Source organism: Pezoporus flaviventris, unplaced genomic scaffold, assembly GCF_033815535.1.
Source record: "Pezoporus flaviventris isolate CSIRO_AGI_PZ_B2104156 unplaced genomic scaffold, CSIRO_AGI_Pfla_v1 ptg000554l, whole genome shotgun sequence".
NCBI lineage: Eukaryota > Metazoa > Chordata > Aves > Psittaciformes > Psittacidae > Pezoporus > Pezoporus flaviventris.
The window spans coordinates 1-27,027 of record NW_026893101.1 but is presented as its reverse complement, the minus strand read 5'-3'; the positions used below and the strand labels follow the sequence as shown (position 1 = coordinate 27,027).

The 27,027-nt window shown below is 63.9% G+C and overlaps 4 protein-coding genes across 4 annotated transcripts; all 4 read right to left on the bottom strand.

Moving 5' to 3' along the window:
• Nucleotides 1-1,476: 1,476 nt before the first annotated feature.
• TIMM29 (translocase of inner mitochondrial membrane 29) lies at nt 1,477-2,710 on the bottom strand. Its single transcript, XM_061443872.1, has 2 exons — nt 2,603-2,710; nt 1,477-2,084 (listed from the first exon to the last, which is right to left on the bottom strand). The coding sequence occupies exons 1-2, from the start codon at nt 2,664-2,666 to the stop codon at nt 1,477-1,479; spliced, it is 672 nt and encodes a 223-aa protein (XP_061299856.1). The 5' UTR covers nt 2,667-2,710.
• A 515-nt stretch (nt 2,711-3,225) lies between these two features.
• CARM1 (coactivator associated arginine methyltransferase 1) lies at nt 3,226-10,711 on the bottom strand. Its single transcript, XM_061443867.1, is given in 17 exon segments — nt 3,226-3,369; nt 3,658-3,726; nt 3,832-3,909; nt 3,992-4,104; nt 4,185-4,276; nt 4,827-4,962; nt 5,057-5,146; nt 5,227-5,312; nt 5,410-5,491; nt 5,599-5,689; nt 5,767-5,788; nt 5,790-5,945; nt 6,028-6,138; nt 6,831-6,935; nt 7,191-7,297; nt 7,642-7,767; nt 10,542-10,711. Coding segments are annotated over 17 exon segments (1,746 nt in total). The 5' UTR covers nt 10,687-10,711; the 3' UTR covers nt 3,226-3,232.
• Nucleotides 10,712-15,015: 4,304 nt separating this feature from the next.
• Nucleotides 15,016-19,118, bottom strand: GIPC1 (GIPC PDZ domain containing family member 1). Its single transcript, XM_061443866.1, has 6 exons — nt 18,809-19,118; nt 17,400-17,585; nt 16,616-16,796; nt 16,064-16,173; nt 15,660-15,741; nt 15,016-15,175 (listed from the first exon to the last, which is right to left on the bottom strand). The coding sequence occupies exons 1-6, from the start codon at nt 19,100-19,102 to the stop codon at nt 15,024-15,026; spliced, it is 1,005 nt and encodes a 334-aa protein (XP_061299850.1). The 5' UTR covers nt 19,103-19,118; the 3' UTR covers nt 15,016-15,023.
• Nucleotides 19,119-22,647: 3,529 nt separating this feature from the next.
• LOC133263967 (dnaJ homolog subfamily B member 1-like) lies at nt 22,648-26,747 on the bottom strand. Its single transcript, XM_061443856.1, is given in 5 exon segments — nt 22,648-22,886; nt 24,543-25,012; nt 25,015-25,083; nt 26,536-26,563; nt 26,565-26,747. Coding segments are annotated over 5 exon segments (981 nt in total). The 3' UTR covers nt 22,648-22,655.
• Nucleotides 26,748-27,027: the final 280 nt, after the last annotated feature.

The window sequence follows — 27,027 nt, the reverse complement described above, 5'->3', positions numbered from 1 at the left end:
ATAGAGCAAAAAATAAAGGGGAAATAGAGATGGGGGAAATAATGGGAAATAGAGCAAAAATAAAGGAAAATAGAGATGGGGAAATAATGGGAAATAGAGCAAAAAATAAAGGGGAAATAGAGATGGGGGAAATAATGGGAAATAGAGCAAAAAAAAAGGGAAAATAGAGATGGGGAAATAATGGGAAATAGAGCAAAAAATAAAGGGAAAATAGAGATGGGGGAAATAATGGGAAATATAAAATACAGAAAAATGGGGGAAATGAAGTGAAATAGGGTGGAATAAAGGGAAATGGAGAGAAAATAAGAAATGCAGGAAAATAGGGGGAAACAAAGAGAAATAGAGGGAAATGGGAGGGAATGAAGGCAAATGGGGGAAATAGGTTGGAATAGGGGAAATAGAGGGGGAATAAAGGGAAATAGGGAGAAATGGGAGGGAATGAAGGCAAATAGGGGGAAATAGAGGGGGAATAAAGGGAAATAGGGGGAAATGGAAGGGAATGAAGGGAAATGGGGGGAAATAGGTTGGAATAGAGGGCAATAGAGGGGGAATAAAGGGAAATGGGGAGCAAGAGACACTGGACACTGGACCAGAGCCACCGAGAGTTTCATTCACTGGCACGGATGGAATCCAAGGGGATTCGGCTGCGGGCCCAGGGCAGGGATTGCTCCGTGCTGGGCAATGGGGGCCGTGACAGGGCAGGAGGAGGGGGCTGCTCCCGAGGGATAACAGAAAAGGATAACCCAAGGGATAACGGGGGCTTCAGCTGGAGATGGGGATGAGCTCATCCACACTGAGCGGGCACCATCGGAACTGGGGCACTGCCAGAGCCACCAACCCTGGAAGCGCTCCCAACCCATGGGTCAGCAGTGCTGGGATGGATGGGTCCCAACCCATTCAGTGCCATGGGTCTGCAGTGGTCTTGATGGTGCTGGGAATGGTTCGATTGGATGGATCCCAACCCAAGCAGTGCCATGGGGCTGCGATGGCCTCAGTGGTGCTGGGAATGATTGGGCTGGATGTATCCCAACCCAAGCAGTGCCGTGATGGTGCTCGGAACAGTTGAATTGGATGTATCCCAACCTATTCAGTGCCATGGGGCTACGGTGATCTCGGTGGTGCTGGGACTGGTTGGGCTGGATAAATTCCAACCCAAGCAGTGTCGTGGTGGTGCTGGGAACAGTTGGGCTGGATGGATACCAAACCATTCAGTGCCGTGGGTCTGCAATGGCTTCCGTGGTGCTGGGAACGGCTGGGTTGGATGGATCCCAACCCATGCAGTACCACGGGACTATGGTGATCTCTGTGGTACTAGAATGGTTGAGCTGGATGGATCCCAACCCATTCAGTGCCGTGGGTCTGCAGTGGCCTCGGTGGTGCTGGAACAGCTGGGTTGGATGGATCCCAACCCAAGCAGTGCCGTGGGTCCATGGTAGCCATGGTTGGACTCGGTGCTCTCCAGGTCCTTAGGCCCCCTCAGGCCTCCTCCTCCTCCCCGGCGATGCCATCGCCCAGCACGGCGGGCTCGTACTTCTGCAGGAAGAGCCGCTCGGTGTGCTCGGAGCGGAGCTGCCGCGGCTCGAGGCAGCGCAGGTGCGGCGGCAGCGCCCGGAACTCGTCCTCGTTGACATCGTAGTCGCGGAGCCGGTGCCGCAGCAGCCACCAGCGCCCACAGAAGCCCACGTCCAGCAGACGGGCGGGGGCCTGGCGCCACAGCGGCTGCAGGTACCGGCACCGGCTGGCGTAGAGCTGGGCGCTGGCGCTGCACGGGGCCTCGTAGACCACGGCGAGCAGCACGAGGTGGCGGTAGCGCAGGCGCCCGGCCTCGCGGCGCCGCAGCAGGCGCTGCACGTGGCGTTCGGCACCGGGGCTGCGGGTACCGGGGCTCAGCACCAGCAGTGACCCCGCGGCCTCCACCACGGCCGCCTCGAAGGACTCGGCGCTGGGCACCGAGGAGCCGCACGCGGCCGCCCCGCTCAGCGCCGCCGCCGTCACCGCCAAGGCCAGCGGGCGCTGCCGAGCGCTCTGAGCCGTCTCCCGCAGCGCCGTGGCGTAGTCCTGCACCAGCGCCTGGCACCAGCGCCCTGCGCAGCGTGGGGCAGGTGCATGAGGGGAGGCAGGACCGGGCTGCCCCATAAGTGGCTCCTAACTGAACCCACCCCATGGGTCCTGGGTCCTGCTGCCCCATCAGTGAGCCCAGGGATGCCAACTGCCCCCCAAGTAAACGCAGGGGACACAGTTATCCCCCAAGTGAAGCCAAGGGTCCTGCTTCCCTCCCCCCAAGTGAACCCACAGAGCTCCCCTCCCCCCCAAGTGAATCCCCAGGGCCCCTCTGCCCCCCAAGTGAACACACAGCCCAGCTGCCCCCTAAGTGAACCCATAGAGCCCCCCTGCCCCCTAAGTGAACCCATAGATTCTGGATGACCCCCAAGCGAACCCATAGAGACCTCCTGCCCTCCAAGTGAACCCACAGAGCCCGACTGCCCCCCAAGTGAACCCAAAGGCCCCGTTCCCCCCATGAAGCCCCGAGGTATTCCCCCCCCCAGCCCCATAAGTGCCTGCGCTGCCCCCCAAGTGCCCCCCCCCCATGGCCCCCCCTCACCGAGCCGGGTTCTCGCCATCCACGCCCAGAGCCCGCGGCCGGCCCCGACCGCTGCCGCCGCCATGACCGGAAGCGACCCCGGCGGGACGGAGCCGGGCACGGACCGGACGGAACCACCGCGGGGAGAAGGGGGGCAGGGAGGAACTAAGAGGGACGGACCGGGCGGAACCATCGCAGGGCGCTGGGGGGGGGTCCATCGGACACCATTGGGGCTCGGCGCTTGCAAACCCCCCCGTTTATTCAGCACTGGAGCCACAGCGAGGAGCTGCCCCCCTCCCCCCATGGCACTGGGGTGGAGGGGTCCCCACAGCCCCCATAAGGGGGGGTACAGCTGGAACCTTCCGGTGCCCCCCCGCCCCCCCGAACCGGGAGCGCTTGGTACATTCAGGCCTTGACCCGGGGAGAGGGGGGAGGGGCGGAGGGGGGACACCCCCACCCCCCTCTCTTTCCTCCCCCTCCTCCCCTCATTCCCAGGTCCCGGTCCTGGCCGTTCGTTAATAAAAAACCCCCAAAATACCCCAAAAATGAGCGCCGAAAGCTCCGGGATAAGGGGGGGAGGGAGGGGGAGGGGGTGTTTTGGGGTGTTCCCCCCGTCCCCCCCCCCCCGGTTTTGGTTCCGGCCGCGCAGCCTCAGCTGCCGTAGTGCATGGTGTTGGTGGTGATGGACATGGGCGACGCCATGGAGATGGCGGGGCCGCCCATGGTGAACTGGCTGTTGAGCGGGTAATGCGCGCTGGAGACAGCGCCCCCTTGCGCCGTGGAGGAGCCTGCGGGAACCGGGGGGGGGTTAAAAGGGGGTTAAGGGGGAGGTGGGGGCTGTTTTGGGGTGTTTGAGGTGGGTTTTGGGGTGTTTGAAGAGGGTCTGGGGATGTTTGGGGCCGTTTTGGGGTGTCTGACATTGGGAGGTTTGGGGCTGTTTTGGGGTGTTTAATGAGGGTTTGGGGGGGTGGGCTGTTTGGGGAGGATTTTGGCGTGTTTGAGGTGGGCTTTGGGGTGTTCAGAAAAGATTTTGGGGTGTTTGAGGAGGGTTTTGGGGTGTCTGGGGGGGGCCATACCTTGAACGATGCCGGTGCTCATGATGGAGCCCATCCTGGAGTGAGTGTGGTTGACGATGCCGGTGTTGGCTGCGGAAGGGGGGGGGGCGAAGAGGGGGATGGATTTGGGGTGAGTTTAGGGTGGATATGGGGGTGCTGCCTCCCCCCACCCATAGCCCCCCCCCAAACCCCCACCTAAGGGGATGAGGTTGTTGTGGCCGACGTTGGAGCCGCCGGCGATGACACTGCTCAGGTCGTAGGCTGCTGGCATCCCTGTGCATGCAATGGGGAGGGGTCAGACCCCAAAGTGGGGTTTAACCCCCCCATCAAGGTGTGTCATCCCCCCAGCACCCACCGGCCACAGCCATGCCCGTGCTCATGTTGTAGGTGCTGCCCGTGCTCCACATGTTCTCTGATGGGGACGTGTAGTGGGAGCCGGGGGGGGGCGACGGCGTCGTGCCCGTGTACCTGCACATGGGGGGGGCAGAAGTGAGCGATGGGGGGGCTCCTGGACAACCCCCCGCCCCCCCTTTGGTGCCCCCCCCCACCTGAAGAAGGGGTTTTTCAGGTCCAGGAGGTTGCTGGACTTGGAGCCGGTTTGGTCAACCTGGGCCACAATGCTGATGTCGTAGCTCTGTCTGGGGGGGCACAAGGGGTGAGAGCCCCAGGGGTGGGAGGAACCCCCCCAACCCCCCCCCTCCAAAGCACTGGGGGGGGGGGGGGGGGGGAAATGGCTCTGGCACGCTCTGGCACCGGGGTGCTCATTGCCTGCATCAGGGGCTATAAATACAGCTCCAGAACTGGGCCCCCCCCAGGCCCAAACTGGATCAGCCCCCCCCCAGCCTACCCTGAGCTATTCCTGGTGCCAGCGCCCGGTGCCCAGGGACCGTGGCACAACCAAACGGGACAGCGGCTGGGGTAAGGATACAGGAGTGGGATGGGGGGGATGGGGATGGAAGGGGGATGGAGATGGGATGGGGATGGGATGGGATGCAGTGGGATGGGGATGGGATGCAGTGGGATGGGGATGGGATGCCAGTGGGATGGGGATGGGATGGGGATGGGATGCAGTGGCATGGGATGGGGATAGGATGCATTGGGATGCGGATGGGATGCAGTGGGATGCGGACAGGATCGGGACAGGACGTGGTGGGATGGGGATGTGACAGGGGGTCCCCCCGCGCCCCACCTCTGTTGGCGATGAGCAGACACGTCCCTGAGAGTGTGTCCCCAGCTTTGGCAAACAGCGGCGACTGGAAGAGGCACCGGACCTGGTACCAATGGGTCAGCGGCTCGGTGGGGGCCGTCGAGAGCCACACGGTCATGCTATGGGGGGGGGGAAGGGAGGAAGAGGAAGATGAGGAAGATGAGGAGGAGGAAGAGGAGGAAGAAGGACCCCCTGAGCCCCCCCTGCACATACATGGAGCCGATGAAGGCGACGTCGAACCAAAAGGCGAGGCCGTGGACCAGCCCCGAGTGCAGCATGTGGAACTTGAAGGGGATTTCTATCCTGTGAGGCACAAGGGGGAGGGGAGGTCATGGGGGGGGCCCCCAAAAGGCTTTGGGGTGCCCGCCCCCGTTACCACCAACCTGTGCAAGTCACCCTCCTTCGCCTCCAGGAAGTTCACGGTGTATTTGACCGATTTGGCCATTAAAATGCGGATATCGAAGGTGTCCTGGGGGGGGAATGGCACAAAGGGGGGAGGGGGATCAATGGGCAGGCCCCCCCCCCCCCCCCCCCCAGGACCCAATGGGGTTTTGGGGCGCACTCACCACCACGGGCTGCCGGAAATACTCATCCACGGCGGCACCGCGCAGCGCCGAGAGGTCCACGCCGTGGAAGGAGGGTTGGTACCTGCCATGGGGGGTGGGAGACACACAGCAATAGGATCAATGGGGAAGGGAAGGGGGGGTCCAAGGAAGGGTTGGGATGGGGCTGGACCCCCCCCCCTCGGCACTCACCAGAAGTTGGCTTTGGTGAACTGCTCCATGTAGAGCTGCTCGTCGGTGAACGGGGCCAAGTGGACGTCGCCGATGGTGGGGAACATGTTCCCTGGGGGGGCAAAGGGGAGGATAGTGGAGGGGGGGATTCGGCAGAGCCGGTGCCGGGCGCCGGTGCCGCGGACTCACCGCTGGGCTTCAGGTACTTCTTTGGCGTGGAGGTAGCTCTCGAGCATGCGCTCGTTGAAGAGCATGTAGCCCATGGGCTCCGAGATGATGACGTCCACCTGCTCCGGCAGCGCCACCTCCTCCACCTTGCCGGGGATCACCACGATGCGCTCCGTCAGGTTGTTGCTCTTCACCAGCACCTGCAATGGGGAGCAATGGAAATGGGGGGGGGTAGCACTGAGGACCCCCAGGGGCAGTGCCGGTGGTGCCGGCGGTGCCCACCTCGGCGTGCTGGGCCATGGTGCTGGCTTCCACCGCGTAGATCTTCCTGGCACCAGCTTGCGCTGCGAAGAAGGAGAGGATCCCGGAGCCACAGCCCACGTCCAGCACGATCTGGGGGGAGAGGGGGAAGCGCCGGCTCCCTCATCTGCATCCTGGGGCTCCCATCCCGGTGCAACCACCCCTGTGCCCCCATCCCGGTGCTCCCTTCCCAGTGCAGCTCCGGTCCCAGTGCAATAAAGGTGTCGGTGCCAACCAGGATGTGGTGCTGGACACCCCCACCCCCTCCCCACCGTGTGCCCTTGATCCTAGTTCCTGATCCTGCTTCCCGATCCCAGTGTCATGGTCCCAAGCCTGGTCCCTCCATCCCCAGCCCAGTCCCAGTCTCCCACCCTGCTTTCCACCCCAGTCCCTGATCGGAGTCGTCTTCCCGACCCCATTTCCAGTCCCAGACCTGGTGCCCATTCACGGTCCTGTTCCCAATCCTGGTTCCATTCCCAGTCCCAGTTGTGATCCCATTCCCAACTCCATTCCTGATCATGGTTCCCAGGGCTGGTCCTGCTTCTATTCCCAGCACCGGCTGTGGTCCCATTCCCAGTTCTGCCCATTCATGGTCCTGTTCCCAATCATGGCTCCCAATCCTGATCCCATTCCCGCTTCCCAATCCCATTCCCAAGAGCACTGGGGCACTTGGGCTATCGGGGGGCTCTCAAAGTCCCAGCAAAGGGCAAGGGAAAGCAGGACCCCGAGGCCGGAAAGCCCAGCGGAGGGGGCCTCATCCTGCCCGGGTCCCGGCCCCCCCGGACCTTGTCCTTGAAGTCGCTGTGGTTCTGCAGGATGGCGCGCTGGTAGGTGCCCGTCCGCACGTAATCCTGCATCATGTTCTGCTGCTGCGACAGGTACCCATAGAACTGCGGGCACGGAGCGGAGCGCAGCTCAGCACCGGGCTCAGCAGCGGCACCGCGCTCGGCAACACGCTCAGCACTGTGATCAGCACCGGCACTGCGCTCAGCACCGGCATTGCTCTCAGCACCGGCATTGCTCTCAGCACCGGCACTGCGCTCAGCACCGGCATTGCTCTCAGCACCGGCACTGCGCTCAGCCCCACACTCAGCACGGGCTCTGTGCTCAGCCCCGCACTCAGCCCCAGCCCCGCCGGGCCCCACCTGGAAGTACTGCACGGCCGAGGACTCCTCGGTGCGCTCGCTGAACACGGAGCGCTCGGTGTTGTGCCCGCGGCAGTTCTTCAGGATGTTGTAGAAGGAGCAGAAATCTGGGAGCAACGGAAGGAGGTGGGAAAGGGGGGGCTCAAACCGCATCCTGAACCCCGGTGCTGTGTCCCAGTGCTGCATCCCACATCCCACATCCCAGTGCCACGTTGCATCCCAGTGCTGCATCCTGCATCCCAGTTCCACATCCCAGTGCCACATCCCGCATCCTAGTACCACATCCCGCATCCCAGTACCACATCCTGCATCCCAGTACCATATCCCGCATCCCGGCGCCGCATCCCGCATCCCGCATCCCGGTGCCACATCTGGCATCCTGGTGCTGCATCCCGCATCCCACAGCCGCATCCTGCATCCCAGACCCTGCATCCCAGAGCCCGGCGCTCACCGGCGGGGGTGGCGAACTGGAGCAGGACGCTGTTGCAGCCCAGGGTGACGATGAACGACTGCTTCCCCACGCGGCTGCACTCGGTCTCGCGGGACACGGAGCACTTGAACACGCAGACGTCCTCAGCTGGGGTGGGGGGGACACACCAGGGTCAGCCCCCCTCCCCATAGCGCCCCACACATCCACTTGTGGGGCCAGGAGCGGCGGCAAAGTCAAAGCCACGGAGCCGGGAAGGCGAAGCCGGGGCCCCTTTGTGGCAGCGCCGGGCACACAAAGGCAGCGCCGGCACCGGCTCCGGCACAAAGGCACCGGATGCACGGGGGGAGCCGGGATCGGGAAAGGGGCGGCCGGGAAGGAAGCTCCCGCAGGAGCCGGCGGGAAGGGGCAGCCCCAGAGGCCCCATAGGCACACAGGGACCCCCCCATAGGCCCCCCTATAGACACACAGGGATCCCCATAGATCCCCATATGGAATCCCCCATAGATACACACAGACCCCCCCCATAGGCACACACAGACCCCCATCGACCCATATGGATCCACATAGACCCCCCCACAGACCCACACAGACCTTCATCAATCCCCATAGACACATATGGACCCACATAGAACCCCCCCATAGACACACTGAGACCCCCCATTGGCATACATGGACCCACACAAACCCCCATAGACCCCCTCACCACAGACAGACACAGACCCTCATCAACCTCCATAGACACATATGGAGACCCCCATAGATACGCACAGACCCCCCCATAGGCACACATGGACCCCCATAGCCCTCCCCCCATAAACACACACAGATCCCCATGGATCCCCCCATAGACACACACAGACCCCCACAGGCACACATGGACTCACATAGACACAGACGGGCCCCCCCCAGGCCCCCCCCAGACACACACAGACCCCCATAGACCCCAATGGACATGCACAGAACCCCCCATAGGCACACACGAACCCCCCCATAGACCCCCATAATCACAGACCCCCCATAGGCACGCATGGGCCCCCCAATAGACTCTCCTATAGGCACACATAGACCCCCATAGACACAGACCCCCACAGACGACCCATAGGCACACACAGACCCATAACAGACCCTCTCTGACCCCTCATAGCCACACAGAGCCCCACATAACCCCACAGACCCCCGACAGACCCACACCCCCACCACAGGCCCCACACTGACCCCCTCATAGACCCTCCCATAGACCTGTACCCCCCCATAAGCCTCCCCCAGCCCCCCCCATAGACCCACACCCCCCCCACAGGCCTCCCATAGACCCCCAGACGCCTATAGCCCCACACAGCCCCCCACAGCCCCCCCCACAGGCCCCCTCAGAGACCCACACAGCCCCATAGGCCTCCCATAGACCCCCCAAACCCCTACAGCCACACACAGACCTCCATAGGCCCCACAAGACCCCACATAGAGCCCCCAGACCCCTATAGCCCCACACAGAGCCCCCATAGACCCCCTCATAGACCCACACCCCCACCATAGGCTTCCCATAGACCCCCTCATAGACCCACACCCCCCCATAGGCTTCCCATAGACCCCCAGACCCCCATGAGTCCCACATAGACCCCACACAGACCTCCCATAGATTCCCAATAGACCCACCCAAGCATAGGCCTCCCATAGACCCCCGTAGACCTCCCCATAGACCCTCAGAACCCTGCCACAGACCCTGCCATAGACCCACAGAACCCTGCCACAGACCCACCCCCCCATAGGCCCTGCATATACCCCCAGACCCCCATAGAACCCCACAGAACCCACAAAGACCCCCACAGACCCACACCCACCCATAGACCCCCAGACCCCCATAGAACCCCACAAATCCCCCCACAGACCCCACAAAGACCCACACCCGCCCATAGACCCACAGACCCCCACAGACCCCCAGACCCCCTACAGCCCCCCTCACAGACCCACACCCCCCACAGACCCACAGACCCCCACAGCCCCCCTACAGCCCCCCTCACAGACTCACACCCCCTCATACACCCCCACCCCCCCTTACAGGCCCCCACACCCCCACAGACCCCCTACAACCCCCCTCACAGACCCACACCCCCCATAGACCCCCAGATACCCATAGACCCCACACACCCCCCATAGACCCCCAGACCCCCGACAGCCCCCCTCACAGACCCACACCCCCCATAGACCCACAGACCCCCACAGACCCCCTACAGCCCCCCTCACAGACCCACACCCCCCCATACACCCCCACCCCCCTCACAGACCCCCACACCCCCATAGACACCCTACAGCCCCCCTCACAGACCCACACCCCCCATAGACCCCCAGAACCCCTACAGCCCCCCTCACAGACCCACACCCCCCATAGACCCACAGACCCCCTGCAGCCCCCCTCACAGACCCACACCCCCCATAGACCCCCAGACCCCCTGCAGCCCCCCTCACAGACCCACACCCCCCATAGACCCCCAGACCCCCTGCAGCCCCCCTCACAGACCCACACCCCCCATAGACCCACAGACCCTCTGCAGCCCCCCTCACAGACCCACACCCCCCACAGACCCACAGACCCCCTGCAGCCCCCCTCACAGACCCACACCCCCCATAGACCCCCAGACCCCCTGCAGCCCCCCTCACAGACCCACACCCCCCATAGACCCCCAGACCCCCTGCAGCCCCCCTCACAGACCCACACCCCCCCAGACCCCCTGCAGCCCCCCTCACAGACCCACACCCCCCCAGACCCCCTGCAGCCCCCCTCACAGACCCACACCCCCCCAGACCCCCTGCAGCCCCCCTCACAGACCCACACATCCCCCCCCCAGCTCCCATTGACCCCCGCAGCCCCCCGCTCCCCCCCCCCCGCAGGCCCCACGCAGGGGCCCCGGCCCCCCGGCCCCACTCACGGCCGTGGAGCGCGAGGGCGGCGCTGTCGGGCCCGGTGCGGACCTCGAGGCGCAGCGGCTGCTGCTCCTGGTGCCGCTGGAGCTCGCCATTGGCGTCCCCGATCGTGAGCAGCCGCACGCCGGCGAACACCGACACCGCGGCCATCTTGAGCCGCCGCGCGCAGGACACGCCCCCCAGCGCGGGACACGCCCACCGCCGACACCAGCGCCGCCGACACCGCGCACAGCGACCCCTGCCGGCTGGCGGCCGCGGGAGGACTGAGGGAGGCGGAATGGGAGCGGGAGCGGGAATGAGGACTGGGAATGGGAGAGGAAATGGGGTCGGGAATGGGGACTGGGAATGGGGACTGGGAATGGGGACTGGGAATGGGAAAGGGAATGGGAGAGGGAATGGGGACTGGGAATGGGAGAGGGAATGGGGTCGGGAATGGGGACTGGGAATGGGAGAGGGAATGGGGTCGGGAATGGGGACTGGGAATGGGGACTGGGAATGGGAAAGGGAATGGGAGAGGGAATGGGGACTGGGAATGGGAGAGGGAATGGGGTCGGGAATGGGGACTGGGAATGGGAGAGGGAATGGGGTCGGGAATGGGGACTGGGAATGGGGACTGGGAATGGGAAAGGGAATGGGAGAGGGAATGGGGACTGGGAATGGGAGAGGGAATGAGAAAGGGACTGGGGACTGGGAATGGGGTCGGGAATGGGGACTGGGAATGGGGACCGGGAATGGGGTCGGGAATGGGGACCGGGAATGGGGACCGGGAATGGGAAAGGGAATGGGGACTGGGAATGGGATCGGGAATGGGAGCAGAGCTGGGAATGGGGTTGGGAATGGGGGCTGGGAATGGGAGTGGGAATGGGATCGGGATCAGGAATGGGGACTGGAAATGGGATCGGGAATGGGATCGGGAATGGGAGTACAGCTGGGAATGGGATGGGGAATGGGGACTGGGAATGGGAGCAGAAATGGGAGCTGGAATGGGAGTGGGAATGGGACTGGGAATGGGAGCAGGAATGGGAACACAGCTGGGAATGGGATAGGGAATGGGAGTGGGAATGGAAGCGGGAATGGAAGCAGGAATGGGATCGGGTTCAGGAATGGGGACTAGGAATGGGAGCAGGAATGGGAGCGGGAATTGGAGCAGGAGCAGGAATGGGGACTGGGAATGGGATCGTGAATGGGATCACAACTGGGACCGGGAATGGGATCACAACTGGGATGGGGATCGGGAATGGGATGGGGAATGGGAGCAGGAATGGGATCAAAACTGGGAATAGGAATGGGATTGAAAGTGGGATTGGGATCACAACTAGGACTGGGGACGGGACCAGCATGAGGAACGGAATCACAACTGGGACTGGGACTGACATCACGAATGGGATCACAACGGGGACTGGGAACGGGAATGGGATCACAACGGGGACTGGGAACGGGAATGGGATCACAACCAGGACCAGCCCTGGGAAGCAGAAATAGAATCGGGAGTGGGATGACAACCGGGAATGGGAATGAAACCAGGACCAAGGTCGGCATCGGGAACCAGGGTCAGGAACAGGACCGTGAATGGGCACCAGGACTGGGAAGCAGGAATGGAATCGGGAAGATGACTGGGATCAGGAACTGGGCTGGAAAGCAGGACGGGAGACTGGGATTGGGAACAGGAGCCGGGATTGAGGACCAGGACTGGGACCAGGACACCGGAATCTAGGACACGGCGGGGGTTGGGTCCAGCACCACATCCTGCACCGGCACCGACACCTTTATTACTCCGGGACCGGGACCGCGCCGGGAAGGGAGCATCGGGAAGGGAGCACCGGGATGGGAGCACCGGGACGGGGGCACCGGAGGGAGGGGAAGGAGGAGCAGCGCCGGTCCCGCCCCTTCAGAGCGCCCCGAGCAGCCCCAGGGCGAGCAGCGGGAGGAGCCGCGGGGTCCCCGGTGCGGCCGCGGAGCCGCGGGGCTCGGAGCCGGGCAGCGGCGGCTCCGTCCCGGCCGCGGGGATCCCGCACCCGGAGTCATCGGAGCCTGCGGGCAGGGACCGAGGCCGCTGCTTTGGGGCTGCCCCGTCGGGAACGGGGCTCCCCCTTCATCCCCATCCCATGCCCATCCCATCCCCATACCGTCTCCACCCTCATCCCCATCCCCATCCCCATCCCCATCCCATCTCCATCCTCATCTCATCCCATCCCCATCCCCATCCCATCCCCATCCCATCTCCATGCCATCCCCATCCCATCTCCATGCCATCTCCATGCCATCCCCATCCCATCTCCATGCCATCCCCATCCCATCCCCATCCCATCTCCATGCCATCCCCATCCCATCTCCATGCCATCCCCATCCCATCTCCATGCCATCTCCATGCCATCCCCATCCCATCTCCATGCCATCCCCATCCCATCCCCATCCCATCCCCATCCCATCTCCATGCCATCCCCATCCCGCACCAGTCACCGCGATCCCCTCGCTGAGCTCCGACGTCTCCCAGGCGCTGCCGTTGGGGCTCCGGTACCGACACCAGTAGCAGCGGGAGGCGGCGGCGGCGGCGTCCAGGGTGAACTCGGCCGTGTGCCGGTGCGGCTCGGCCGGGATGCTCCGCACCGGGGCCCGGGACCCGGCCGCCAGCAGCTCGAAGGCGCTACCGGAGAAGCGCTTCGGGGCGAAGCAGCCGATGCGGGGGGGGCCGTCGGTGCCGAGCAGGAGCACGAGGGGAGGAGGAGGAGGAGCCGCGGCTCCTGCGGTGGGAACCGGGGTCAGGCACCGGGAAACCCCGGCTCCGGGGAGCGCGGTGCGGGGGGAACCGACCTGGGAGGAGGAGGAGGAGGAGGAGGGGGAGCGGGTCCGGCCCCATTGCCCGTCCGGTCCCGTCCGGTCCCGCTGCGGCCGCCGAAGGAGGAACAAGGGGATGGCGCTGGTGTCAGCACTCAGGAAGGAAACACCGAGCGCGGCCGGGGAGGAACCGGGGGGGGACCAGGAACCGACCGGGATCGAGGCTGGGAGGTCGGAGCCAGGGACGAGGAAGGGGAATCCGGGACCCCGAACCTGCTCCAGGTGTGGACCTGTTTGAACTGCTTTGGACCAGCTTGAACCAGTTTGGACCCGTTTGGACCCATTTGAACCAGTTTGGACCCGTTTGAAAAAGTTTGGACCGGTTTGAATCGGTTTGAACAGGTTTGGACCACTTTGGATGGTTTGAACCAGCTTGGACCCGTTTGGACCGGTTTGGATCAGTTTGGACCCGTCTGAACAGGTTTGAACCCGTTTGGATCAGTTTGGACCCGTTTGGACCGGTTCATTGCCCATCCAGTCCCACCCGGTCCCGCTGCGGCCACCGCAGGAGGACCAAGGGGACGGCGCTGGTGTCAGCACTCAGGAAGGAAGCACCGAGCGCGGCTGGAGGGGAACCGGGGGGGGGACCCGGAACCGACCGGGATCGAGGCTGGGAGATCGGAGCCAGGGACCCCGAACGGGCCATGGGCACCCGCACCCATCCCCATCCCGTCCCCTTCTCCTCCATAGGGTGACAGCAGCGGTCCCCTTCGGCATTGCCATGGCCACCCATCCGCATCCCCATCCTCATCCCGTTTCTCCCCCGTAGGGTGACACCGGCGGCCCCCTCACGTGCTGGGACACCCGCACCAGCGTCTCCCGGGTTGTGGGGCGGACGAGCGGGGGCCACGGCTGTGCCAGGGCCAAGCAAGCGGGGGGCTACACCTCAAGGAGGCACTGCCATGAGTGGATCCTCTGCCAGCCCCCCCCGGAGCCCCCAGCACGGCTCCATGCCCCCAGTCCAGCAGACGATGCCGGCACCGATGGCGTCCAGCATCAGTGGCCTCTGCTCCTTCCCATACCGCGTGCCCCCCCCCCCCAAATTCTCCTCTTTATGGTAAAATCACCTTTAGTGGCAGATACAAAAATAAGCCCCGGGGGAGGGGGGGAATGACACAAGCCCCCCCCCCCCCCCCGTAACTGCCCCCCCCCCAATAGGGACACAGTGACCGGGGGGGGGTTGTGCTGTGCCCCCCCGAGGTAGTCAGTGCGATGGGGGGGGTCAGTGACGGGCTCAGGTTGGCACCGGGGGGTGAGGGGGGGTCCTGTCTCATTGGGGCACCACAGGGCAGCTCCAGTCCCCCCACCCCCACCATAGCAAAGCTCAAAGGGGGGGAACCCTCATCCATCACCCTGGGGGGGGCATTAGTGTCACGGGGGGTCAATAAGGGGAGGGGGTTAAGCTTCAAGCCCTAGGGTGGATTGGGGGCGGGGGCACCTTTAGGTCCATAGAGACGCCCCCCCAATGAGGGGGGTGGTCCCAGTTTGGGGGGGGGGCATGGTTGGAAGCATCCATTGGGAACGTGCTAAGGGGGGGGGCACCCATCTCTAGCAGTTTTTGAGGGGGGTCCAGCTTTTTGAGGGGGCCCATTTAAGGGGGGGAGGGGGGTTTGTAGTGGTCTTGATGGGGGTCCATGGTGGGGGGGTCCCCCTCATCCGCGCCCCACTTTGGCATCGCCGATGGCCCCCCAGACGTCGAAGACGAACTCATCCGGGAAGGCGAAGTCCCCGAGCTGGGAATCCAGGGCCTGCGCCAGCGCATCCGGGTCCGGAGCATCCCGGCCCAGCTCCACCATGGTGGCGGCTGCAGGGATACAGGAATGACAGTGGAGGGGGTCCAGCAGCCGTTAGAGGGGGGTCCCATGGAGGGGTCCAAGCACCCATTGGGGGGGGTCTTATAGAGGGTTCCCATGGGGGGATCCAGTCCCAGCACCCATTAGGAGGGATTATATGGGGGGGGGGGGGGTGTCCCATGGGGATGCCAGCACCCATTAGGGGAGGTCCCATGGGGGAGACTTCATGGGGGGATTCTCATGGAGGGGTCCCAGCACCCATTGGGGGCGGTCCCATTGGAGGGCCTCATTGATGGGGTGCCAGCACCCATTAGTGGGGTCCCATGGGGGTATCCCATGGGAGGGAGGCCCAGCACCCATTGGGGGGGGTCCCATAGAAGGGTCCCAAGGGGGGTCATCCCAGCACCCATTAGAGGGGCTCCATGGGGGGGGTCCCATAGAAGGGTCCCATGAGGGGGTCCTAGCACCCATGGGTGCTGTGGAGGGGGCTCTCACCCAGCTCGCTGTCCCGGATGCCCATGTAACTCTCCAGCAAATCGTCCACCTTGGCCACTGCACGCTCCTCGAAGGCTGAGGGCTGGGGGGGGCACAGAGGGGTTGGGGGGGTCCCCAGTATAGGGGGGCTCTCCATGATGAGGGAGTCAGAGATATGGGGGGGGGTCTCCATGATGGGGGGATCAGGGGTATGGGGGGGTCCCCATGATGGAGGGGATCAGGGATATGGGGGGGGGTCCCCATGATGGGGGGGGTCAGGGGTATGGGGGCATCCCCATGATGGGGGGGGTCAGGGATATGGGAGGGTCCCCATGATGGGGGGGATCAGGGGTATGGGGGGGGTGTCTCCATGATGGGGGGGGAACAGGGATATTGGGGGGTCCCCATGATGGGGGTCTCCGTACCTGCTCCTCGAGGGTGGGGGGGCCATGGGCGCGCAGGCGCAGGGTGCCCCGACCGGAGCCCATGGGAGTGCCCCCCCCTCGGCCCCCCCCTGCCCTTGGGGCGATCATGTCTGGAAGGGAAATGGGGGGTCAGGGGGGGGGACGCTCCCCGGGTGGGCTCCAAACCAAGCCCTGACCCCACAGCGGGGGGGGGGGGGGGGAAGGCTGGGGGGGCTCCCAGTGCAACTGAGGGGACCCTTCCCATTGCCTCCCATTGGGACTCCTGCCATTGGGCCCCCTTCCATTGCGTCCCATTGGGCCCCTCCCATTGCCTCCAATTGGGACCCCTCCCATTCTCTCCCATTGTGCCCCTCCCATTGAGACCCCCCCATTGGGACCCCCCTACTGCCTCCTATTGGGACCCTCCCATTGCCTCCCATTGAGACCTCCCATTGCCTCCCATTTTGACCCCCCAACTGCCTCCCATTGGGACACCCCCACTGCCTCCCATTGGGACCGTCCTATTGCCTCCTACTGGGAACCGCTCATTGGGACCCCCCATTGAGCACCCACCGAAGGCCCTGCGGGGCTCAGTGAGGTGCAGGGCAAAGGTCCGCCCGCGGGGCAGCTCCTTGAGCACTTTGGCCACCTCGAAGTGCCGGGCGCCCACGAGGCTGCGTCCATCGATGGCCTCGATCACGTCCCCGACCCCGATCACGGGGATGCGGGCGATGACGCTGCCCTCGCGGATGCGCTGCGGGACACGGGGGGGCTCCATGGGCACCCAAAGGGGTCCCCGTGGCCACCCATAGGCACCAAAGAGGGCCCCAGGGCCACCCATAGAAACACAAAGGGTCTCCATGGCCACCAAGAGGTCCCCATGGGCACCCAGAGCCACCAAAGAGGGCCCCATGGCCACCCATAGACACCCAAAGGGTTCCCATGGCCACCTACAGGCACCCAAGAGGGCCTCATGGGCACCTATAGGCACCAAAGAGACCCCCTGTGCACTCATGGACACCCAACAGGGCCCCATAGCCACCCAAATGGTCCCCATGGGCACCCATAGACACCCAAGAGGTCCCAATGGCCACCCAAGATGTCCCCATAGACCCCAGGAGGTCCCCAGGTCCCCCAGGGCAGCTCAGGGACCACCTTTGGGTCCCCACATCCCCCTATGCCCCCAATAGCACCCATTCAACTTCTCCATCCCCATCCCATTGCCCTGGTACCCTCTGAGATGCCCCCAAGGCTCCCCACATCCCCCTATGCCCCCCCAATAGCACCCATTGACCTTCTCCATCCCCACCCCACTGCCGCTTGGTGCCCCCCGCCCCACAGCGCCCCCCGGGGGCACCTTGATGAAGGCGTAGCCGGCGCCGTTGTCGGTGATGGTGAGCCCCAGCGCCTCCTCTGACTTGAAGACCTCGACGCGCTTGCGCTGGCCCCGCGTGTGTGCGAAGATGAAGTCCTCGAGGCCGATCTGGCCCCCCAGGAGCTTCTCCATGTCCACCTTGTGCGTGTTGAGCGTGCAGAACATCACCTGCCAATGGGGCACGGTGGGGGTGAAGGGGGCATGGGGGTGATGGGGAAAATGGGGGCGATGGAGGCAATGGGGACAATGGGAGACACAATGGGACATAATGGGGCAGCCCCCATGTGAAACACAATGGGAGACACAAGGGGGACACCACAATGGGACACAGTGGGGTGGGTCCCATTAGCCCCTCAGGTACCCCCCCAGCACCCCACTACCCCCATTCCCCCAATTCCCTCATTGCCCCATTCTCCCCATTCCCCCATTGTCCCCATTCCCCAATCACCCCCATTCCCTCATTCCCCCATTGCTCCCATTCATCCCCATTCACCCCTATTGTCTCCATTCCCCCATCACCCCCCTTCACCCCATTCATCCCCATTACCCCCATTCCAACCTGCCCCCATTCATCCCCATTCCCCCTATTCATCCCCATTCCCCCCATTCCCCCATATATCCCATAGGACCCCATTCCCCATTCATCCCCATTCTCACTTCCCCCATTCATCCCCATTACCCATTCATCCCCATTCCCACTTCTCCCATTCATCCCCATTCCTCCCATTCATCGCCATTCCCACATCCCCCATTCACCCCCATTCCCCCCATTCATCGCCATTCCCACATCCCCCATTCATCCCCATTACCCCATTCATCGCCATTCCCACATCCCCCATTCATCCCCACTCACCCCCATATACCCCATAGGATCCCGTTACCGCCATTCATCCCCATTCACCCCATGAACCCCATAGGATCCCATTACCCCCATTCCCCCCATATACCCCATAGGATCCCGTTACTCCCATTCACCCCATATACCCCAAAGGATCCCATTACCCCCATTCACCCCATATACCCCAAAGGATCCCGTTACCGCCATTCATCCCCATTCACCCCATGTACCCCATAGGATCCCGTTACCCCCATTCACCCCATATACCCCAAAGGATCCCATTACCCCCATTCACCCCATATACCCCAAAGGATCCCATTACCCCCATTCATCCCTATTCACCCCATATACCCCATAGGATCCCGTTACCCCCATTCACCCCATATACCCCAAAGGATCCCGTTACCGCCATTCATCCCCATTCACCCCATGTACCCCATAGGATCCCGTTACTCCCATTCACCCCATATACCCCAAAGGATCCCGTTACCCCCATTCACCCCATATACCCCAAAGGATCCCATTACCCCCATTCATCCCCATTCCCCCCCACCTCTGCGGGGGCGATCCCGAAGGCGGCCGCGATCTTGCCGTAGAGCTCTCGGACGTTGCTGAACCCCTCCACGCGCCCCGTGGGGCTCCCGTGCGCCAGCTGCGTGTGGAACGCGAGCCGCGGCCGCAGCGGCCCCGACCCCGGCCCCGGCCCGGCCCCGGCCCCGGCCCCGCCGCTGCCCCCGGGCCCCGCCTCGGCCCCGCTGCCCCCGGCGCCGCCGCCGCCCCCCGCCGCCTCCTCCTCGTTCTCCACCAGCGGCGGCGGCTTCTTGCGGCGGCTCAGCCCCAGCGGCATCGGCGGGGAGCGGGGGGGGGGGCGCGGAGCGGGAGGGGAGGAGGATGGGGAGCTGTGGGGGGGGAAGGGAGAGGGGGGTGAATGGGGGGGAGAATGGGGGTAAATGGAGGGGGGAATGAATGGGGGGAGTGAATAAATGGGGGTGAATGGGGGAATGGAGGGGGAGATGGAGCGGGGTGAATTGGGGGGGCAATGAATGGGGGGGAATGGGGGTAAATGGAGGGGGGAATGAATGGGGGGAATGAATGAATGGGGGTGAATGGGGGAATGGAGGGGGAGATGGAGCGGGGTGAATTGGGGGGGCAATGAATGGGGGGGAATGGGGGTAAATGGAGGGGGGAATGAATGGGGGGAAATGGGGGGGTAGTGAATAAATGGGGGTAAATGGATGAATGGAGGGGGGTGAATGGGGGGAAATGGAGGGGAATGGAGGGAGGGAATGGGGGCAATGAAAGGGGGGAATGGAGGCGTGAATAAATGGGTGGGAATGGAGGGGAATGGAAGGGGGAAATGGGGGTGAATGCAGGTGAATAGAGGGGAGTGAATAAATGGGTGTGAATGGAGGGGGGGAATGGGGGTGAATGGAGGGCGGTGAATGAAGGGGAATGGAGGAGGGTGAATGGGGGTGAATGCAGGTGAATAGAGGGGAGTGAATAAATGGGGGTGAATGGAGGGGGGTGAAGGGAGGTGGAGGTGAATGGGGGTGAATGGAGGGGGGGAATATATGGTTTGAATGAGGGGTAATGGGGGCAACGGAGTAATGGGGAATTGGGGGTAGCGGGGGAATGGTGGAATAAGGCGAACGCGGGGCAACGGGGGGTATGGGAGGTCAATGGGGGACAGGTGAGGCACGGGGAGGGGCAATAGGGGACCTTTCGGACCCCTTCACGACTCCCTGGAACCCTTCGGGACCCCCCCGGGACCCCTCGGAATTCTTCGGAGCCTCCCCGGGACCCTTCGGGACCCCCCGGACCCCACCAGGGACCCCCGGAACCCCTCGGATTCCCCCGGACCCTTCGGAGCCTCCCCGGACCCCATCGGGACCCTCCGGACCCCTTCAGAACCCCTCGGGTCTCTCCGGGACCCTTCGGATCCCCACCGGACCCTTCGGGACTCCTCGGACCCGATCGGGACCCTCCGGAACCATTCAGGATCCCTCGGGATTCTCCGGGACCCTTCGGACCCTTCCGAGCCTCCCCAGGACCCTTCGGGCCCCCTCGGGTCTTTCCGGGACCCTTCGGGACCTTCCGGACCCCCCCCGAGACCCTTGGGATCCCTTCGAACCTCCCCGGGACCTTTCGGAACCCCCTCGGAACCCCTCGGCTCTTTCCGGACCCCCCCGAACCCCCCTGTCCCGAACTTCCCCCCCCCGGCGCTCACCGCCGGACCCTCCGCCGGGCGCTGCAGCCGGAGCGACACTTCCGGGAGGGCGGGGCCAAAGTGCCCTTTGACCAATCAGCGCCGCCGCCCAGCCCCGCTGACCAATGGGAGGTGGCGTGGGCAGGAAAGGGCTCCCCCCCTGCGCTCCGGGCGGTGGGCGCGCCCGGCCTCGCATTCCCCCGAGGGTGGGGCCGCCCACAGCCAATCAGGAGCGAGAGCTCCGAGTCCCCGGGGTGGGCGGTACCGGGAATTGCGCCCCACGGCGGGCGGGAGGACCCACGGTCCCAGACCCCTTTGGGGGCATAGGACCCATTTTGGGGGTCCCAGACCCCATTGGGGGGGTCCGACCCCACATTTATGGCTCCCAAACCCATTTAGGGAGGTCCCAGACCCCATTTATGGCTCCCACACCCCAAATTGGGGGTCCCAGACCCTATTTTGGGGGTCGCAAATGCCAATTTGGGGGTCCCAGACCCCGTTGGGGGGTCTCATCCCACATTTATGGCTCCTAAACCCTATTTTGGGGGTCCCAGTCCCCATCTGGGGGTCTCAAACCCCAATTTGGGGGTCCCAGACCCCAGTGGGGGGGGTCTCACCCCAGATTTGAGCCTCCCAGACCCCATTTTCATGTCCCAGTCTTCATTTGGGGGTCCAGACCCCATTTATGGCTCCCACACCCCAATTTGGGGGTCCCACCCCACATTTATGGCTCCCAAACCCCATCTGGGGGGGTCCCAGATCCCATTTATGGCCCCCACACCCCAATTTGGGGGTCCCAGTCCCTATTTTGGGGGTCCCAGACCCCATTTGGGGGGTTCCAGTCCCCATTTGGGGATCCCAGAGACCAATTTAGGGGTCCCAGACCCTATTTTGGGGGTCCCAGTCCCCATTTGGACACCCCAGACCCCAACTGGGGGTCCCAGACCCCAATTTGGGGGGTTCTCACCCCACATTTATGGCTCCCACCCCCACACTGGGGGTCCCCAAACCCCATTTTGGGGTCCCCCCAAAAAAAAGCTCGCAGCCGGGGGCAGGTTTGATGCTTTATACAAAGCCACGAGAGTTCCGGCAGGAACAGCCCCTTTTCCGGGCGGATTCATCCCAAAGGATATGAGGGACCCGCCCCCCCATAGACCCCCCCCCTTGACCCCCTCCAGAGCCGCCCGCGGCCCCCCAACACCCCCCACTCAATGGGGGGTCCCCCATGGATTGGGATGGGGGGTAAAGGGGGAGGGGGGGAGGGGATACTGTGATGCCCCTCCCCCTTCCGAGGGGGACCCCAAAGTGGGGGGTAATGGGGGGAATGATGGGGGGGACCCCAAAGTTGGGGGTGAAGGATGGGAGGGACCCCAAGTAGGAGGGGATATGATGGGGGGGGGGGAGAGCAAGGGGGGGAAATGATGGGGGGAAGACCCCAAACTGGGGAAGGGATGAGATGAGGGAGGGGGGAACCCCAAATGGGGTGGAGAATGAAGGTGGGGAGGAGGATGGGGGGGACCCCAAAGTGGGGGAATGATGGGGGGACCCCAAATTAGGGGGAAGAAGATGGGGGGACCCCAAAGAATTGGGGGGCAAGGGCATGGGGACCCCTATAATGGAGTTTGGAGACCCCTAAATCATTGGGGGGGCAGTGAACCCCACGACCCCCAAGCGGGGGACCCTAAACCCCCCGCCCAGAGCACAGAGATGGGGGGGTGGACACAGGACAAGGACACCCCAAGGCCACCAGAGCAGAGAGAAGGGGGGGTGGGCACCCTAAGGACACCCCAGGACCTCATAGATGGGGTTGGGGGGGGATGGGACCCCAGGACCCCAATATAGGGGGGGTGGGACACCCTGAAGTCACCCCATGAGCAAGATGGGGTGGAGGGAACATCCCAAGAGAGTGGATATAGGACACCCTAAGGACACCTCATGACGCTCAAGATGGGGGGGGGGACACCCCCTAAGGACCCCCAGGCCCCACTCTGTGATAGTGGGGGACCAGCAGGACCCCTTAGATGGAGTTGGGGGGGGGACACGCCCTCCCCCAGCACCCTCCATATGGACCCTATGATGGTGTGGGGGCCACCCCATGAGCTCCAATGGGGCAGAGGGGGCTCCCCCATGCCCCTGCCTGCCTCTTGTTTGTGTGTGTGGGGCTGGCCCCAAATGCCCCATGGGGGGGGCGGGGTCAGAGGGGCAGGATCTGCTCCAGGAGGCTCCGGGATGCCGGGGGGATCCGGTCTGGGAACTTGACCTCGAACTCGATGACCAGGTCCCCGCGCTGCTCCGGGGCGCGCGGCAGGGGCAGGCCCTCGCCCGGGATGCGCCGCTTGACGCCGGGCTTCAGGATGTCCTGGAACACCATGGGAATGGTGCGGCCGTCCAACGTCGGCGTGTGCACCGTGCACCCGCACAGGGCCTGCGGGGACAGCGACGGCCGATGGAGCCAACCGGCACCCAACGGAGCCCAGCGGCACCCAATAGAGCCCAGCGGCACCCAATAGAGCCCAGCGGCACCCAACAGAGCCCAGCGACACCCTACGGAGTCCAGCGGCACCCAATGGAACAAACTGGCACCCAATGGAACCCAGCGGCACCCAACAGCACCCAATGGAGCCCAGCAGCACCCAATGGAACCAACCGGCACCCAATGGAGCCAACCAGCACTAAATGGAGCCCAGCAGCACCCATTGGAACCAAACGGCACCCAGTAGAACCAACCAGTACCCCATGGAGCCAAACGGAACCCAATGGAGCCCATCAGCACCCATTGGAACCAAACGGCACCCAGTAGAACCAACCAGTACCCCATGGAGCCAAACGGAACCCAATGGAGCCCATCAGCACTCAATGGAGCCAAACGGCGCCCAGTGGAGCCAACCACACTCAGTGGAGCCAACCACACTCAGTGGAGCCAAGTGGCACCCAAGGGAACCAACCAGCACCCAATGGAGCCAACCAGCACCCAATGGAACCAACCAGCACCCAATTTAGCCAAGCAGCACCCAGTGGAGTCAACCACACTCAATGGAGCTGAATGGCATCCAACAGAATCAACCAGCACCCCATGGAGCCAACCGGCACCCAATGGAGCCCAGTGGCACCCAATGGAGAAGGATGGCACACAACGGAACCAACTGCACTTAACAGAGCCCAGTGGCACCCAACGGAACCAACCAGCAGCCAGTGGAGCCCAGCGGCACTCAATGGAACTGAACACCACCCAAAGGAGACGAGCAGCACCCAATGGAGCCAACTGCACCCAATGGAGCCAACCAGCACCCATTTGAGGCAACCACAATCAGCAGAGCCAACCAGCACCTAATGGAGCCAACCAGCACTCAATGGAGCCAACCTGCACCCACTGGAGACAAGCGGCACCCAATGGAACCAACCACACTCAATGGAGCCAACTGGCACCCAACGGAGCCAACCACCAGCACCAAGACGAACCCAACCTCAATGTCCCCACCATGCCCAATTTTCAGCCACTACCTCCCCACCATGGCCAGAACCAACCTTCACCCACTACATCCACACCAAGAGCTACCCAGCTCTGATACCCCCATGAAGACCAACCCGACCTTGACATCTCCACCATGAGCAAGACTCAACCCAACCTTGTCATCTGCACCATCACCAAGACCAACCCATCCTTGATATCCCCACCATGACCATGACCAATCCATCCTGATGTCCCCACCATGACCAAGATGCAACCCAACCTTGTCATCTGCACCATGACCGAGACCAACTCATCCTTGATGTCTTTGCCATGACCAAGACCAAACCAACCTTAATGTCCCCACCATGACCAAGACTCATCCCAACCTTGTCATCTGCACCATGACCAAGACAAACCCATCCTGTTGTCTTTGTCATGACCAAGACCAAGCCATTCTTGATGTCCCCACCATGACCAAGACTCAACCCAACCTTGTCGTCTCCACTGTGACCGAGACCGACCCAACCTTGATGTCCCCTTCAAACCAATCCAGTCTCGCCATCCCCACCATGACCACGATCAACTGATCCTTGATGCTCCCTCCCACCATGATCCCAACCACGCGCCCACCTCCCGGAGGCTGATCTTGGCCGGGTACACGATGTCGGAGCCCTCCCTTCGGAAGACCCCATGAGGTTTGTCCTTGAGGACGAAGACGACGTCAGCGGGGATGTTGGTGGGGGTCTGGTCTCCTTCTTTGGGGAAGGTGATTTTGGTGCCTTCCTTCCAGCCCCGCTTCACTTCGATGGTGAGGATCTTGTCCTCGTTCCTCACCGTCTTCCCGTCGGGATTGAGGCGCTTGTGGGAGATCTTCATCTTCTTGGTGCAGCCGCTGTAGATCTCCTCGAGGGAGACCTTGAGGTCGTAGAGGACGGGGGGGTCCTGGCGGCGGGCGCCGGCCTGGCGGGCACGGGGGAAGCCCACGTGGAAGGTGGTGAAGGGCTCCTCGTCCTCATCGTCGCCGTTGCGCTGCACGAAGAAGGTGTCGAAGGGGTTGCGGCCGTCGAAGAACTCGGCGAACATGGCGTGGGGGTCCCCCGGAAGGTGTAGGTGAAGGTGGGGCCATTGGGGACCCCCCCGGGGCCCGAGCTGGGGGTGCCCCCCTTTAGACCTGGCACAGGGAGAGGGGGAAGGGGGGGAAGGGGTGGGAAAGGGATGAAGGGGATGGAGGGGAGGGCATGGGGAGGAGGGGATGGGGAGGAGGGGATGGGGAGGAGGGGATGGGGAGGAGGGGATGGGGGGGAGGGGGATGGGGGGGAGGGGATGGGGAGGAGGGGATGGGGGGGAGGTAAGGGGATGAAGGTGGTAGAGGGATGGGGATGGGGATGGAGAGATGGGAAGGAGACCGAGGGAAAGGAATGGAAGGATAGGATGGGACAGGGATGGAGGGAAGGGAATGCAGGTTAGTGACAGGATCCCTGCTGAATGCCGGCGTGGGGCAGGGTGTGGGGCTGGGCATGGAGCTGGCTGTGGGGCAGGCTATGGGGCAGGGCATGGGGCTGGGGCTGGGTGTGGGGCAGAGCGTGGGGCGGTGGCGCTGAGGGAACCGGTTCTACTCGGGCACAGACGCCGCTGACGGCCCTAACAGGCCCCAACAGGCCCAGCCGGCTCCAGCATGCCCCAGGCTCCTGCCCCACTGCCGGCCCCATAGCCTGCCCCACTGCTGCCTGCTCCATGGCCTGACACCCAGCCCCACAGCTGGCCCCATAGCCTGTCCCACTGTCAGGGTCATGGCTGACCCACCGACAGCCCCATAACTGACCCACTGCTGGCCCCACAACCTGCCCCACTGCTGCCTGCTCCATGCCCTGGCACCCAGCCCCACAGCCTGCCCCACTGCTACCTGCTCCATGGCCCAGCACCCAGCCCCACTGCCGGCACCATAGCCTGCCCCACTGTCAGGCCCAGGCCTGCCCCACTGACAGCCCCATAGCTGACCCACTGACAGCCTCATAGCCTGCCCCGTGGGCCTGCACCACTGTCCCACTGCCAGCCCCACTGCCTGCCAGCCCCATAGCCTGCCCCACTGCCAGCCCCATGGCTGACCCACTGACTACCTCATGGCCTGCTCCACTGACAGCCCCATAGCCTGCCCCATGTCAGGCCCAGGCCTGCCCCACTAACAGCCTCATGGCCTGCCCCATGGGCCTGCACCACTGCTCCACTGCCTGCCTCACTGCCTACCAGTCCCATAGCCTGCCCCACTGCCAGCCCCACAGCTGATCCACTGCCAGCCCGTAGCCTGCCCCACTGCCAGCCCCACGGCTGATCCACTGACAGCCTCATGGCCTGCTCCACTGCCAGCCCCATAGCCTGCTCCATGTCAGGCCCAGGCCTGCCCCACTGACGGCCTCATGGCCTGCCCCATGCGCCTGCCCACTGCCTGCCAGTCCCACCGCCTGCCCCACTGCCAGCCCCATAGCCTGCCCCACTGCCTGCCTCAGGCCTGCCCCACTGACAGCCCCATGGCCGACCCACTGACAGCCTCGTGGCCTGCCCCACTGCTCCACTGCCAGCCCCAGGCCTCCCCCACTGCCAGCCCCACAGCTGCCCCATGGCTTACCCTCCTCCCCGTACTTGTCGAAGATCTCCCCGTTTCTTGGGGTCGCTGAGGACGTCGTAGGCCTCGGCCACCTCCTTGAAGCGCTCCTCGGCGCCGGGCTCCTTGTTCTTGTCCGGGTGGAAGCGCAGCGCCTGCCGCCGGTACGCGCGGCGCACGTCCTCGCTCGAGGCGCCGCGGGGCAGCCCCAGCGTGCGGTAATAGTCCTTGCCCATGTCGCGATATGATCGCGATCGCGGACCCGGTCCCGATCCCGGCCCCGCCGCCGCCTCACTGAGGCGCAGCCGGAACCTTCCAGAGCCCGCCGAGCGCCTGGCACCGCCCCCGCCGCGCATCTGCCAATGGGAGAGCGCTACGCCACGCCCCTCCGCACGGCTGCCAATCGGAGAGCGGTGCGTCGAGGAGAGGGGCGGGGCGGGTGGTGGAGGTGGGAGGGGGGGTGGTTGCCATGGCAACTGTGACAAGCTGCCATTGGTACCACCTCTGCCTCCCCCA

Coding starts and splice junctions, on each gene's coding strand:
- GIPC1 (XM_061443866.1), bottom strand. CDS start 19,102: ATGCCGCTGGGGCTGAGCCGCCGCAAGAAGCCGCCGCCGCTGGTGGAG. Junction 17,586..18,808: donor TCGGGATCGCCCCCGCAGAG/GTGGGGGGGAAT, acceptor CCCCATTGGCAG/GTGATGTTCTGCACGCTCAA. Junction 16,797..17,399: donor CCGGCTACGCCTTCATCAAG/GTGCCCCCGGGG, acceptor CGTGTCCCGCAG/CGCATCCGCGAGGGCAGCGT.
- TIMM29 (XM_061443872.1), bottom strand. CDS start 2,666: ATGGCGGCGGCAGCGGTCGGGGCCGGCCGCGGGCTCTGGGCGTGGATG. Junction 2,085..2,602: donor GATGGCGAGAACCCGGCTCG/GTGAGGGGGGGC, acceptor CACGCTGCGCAG/GGCGCTGGTGCCAGGCGCTG.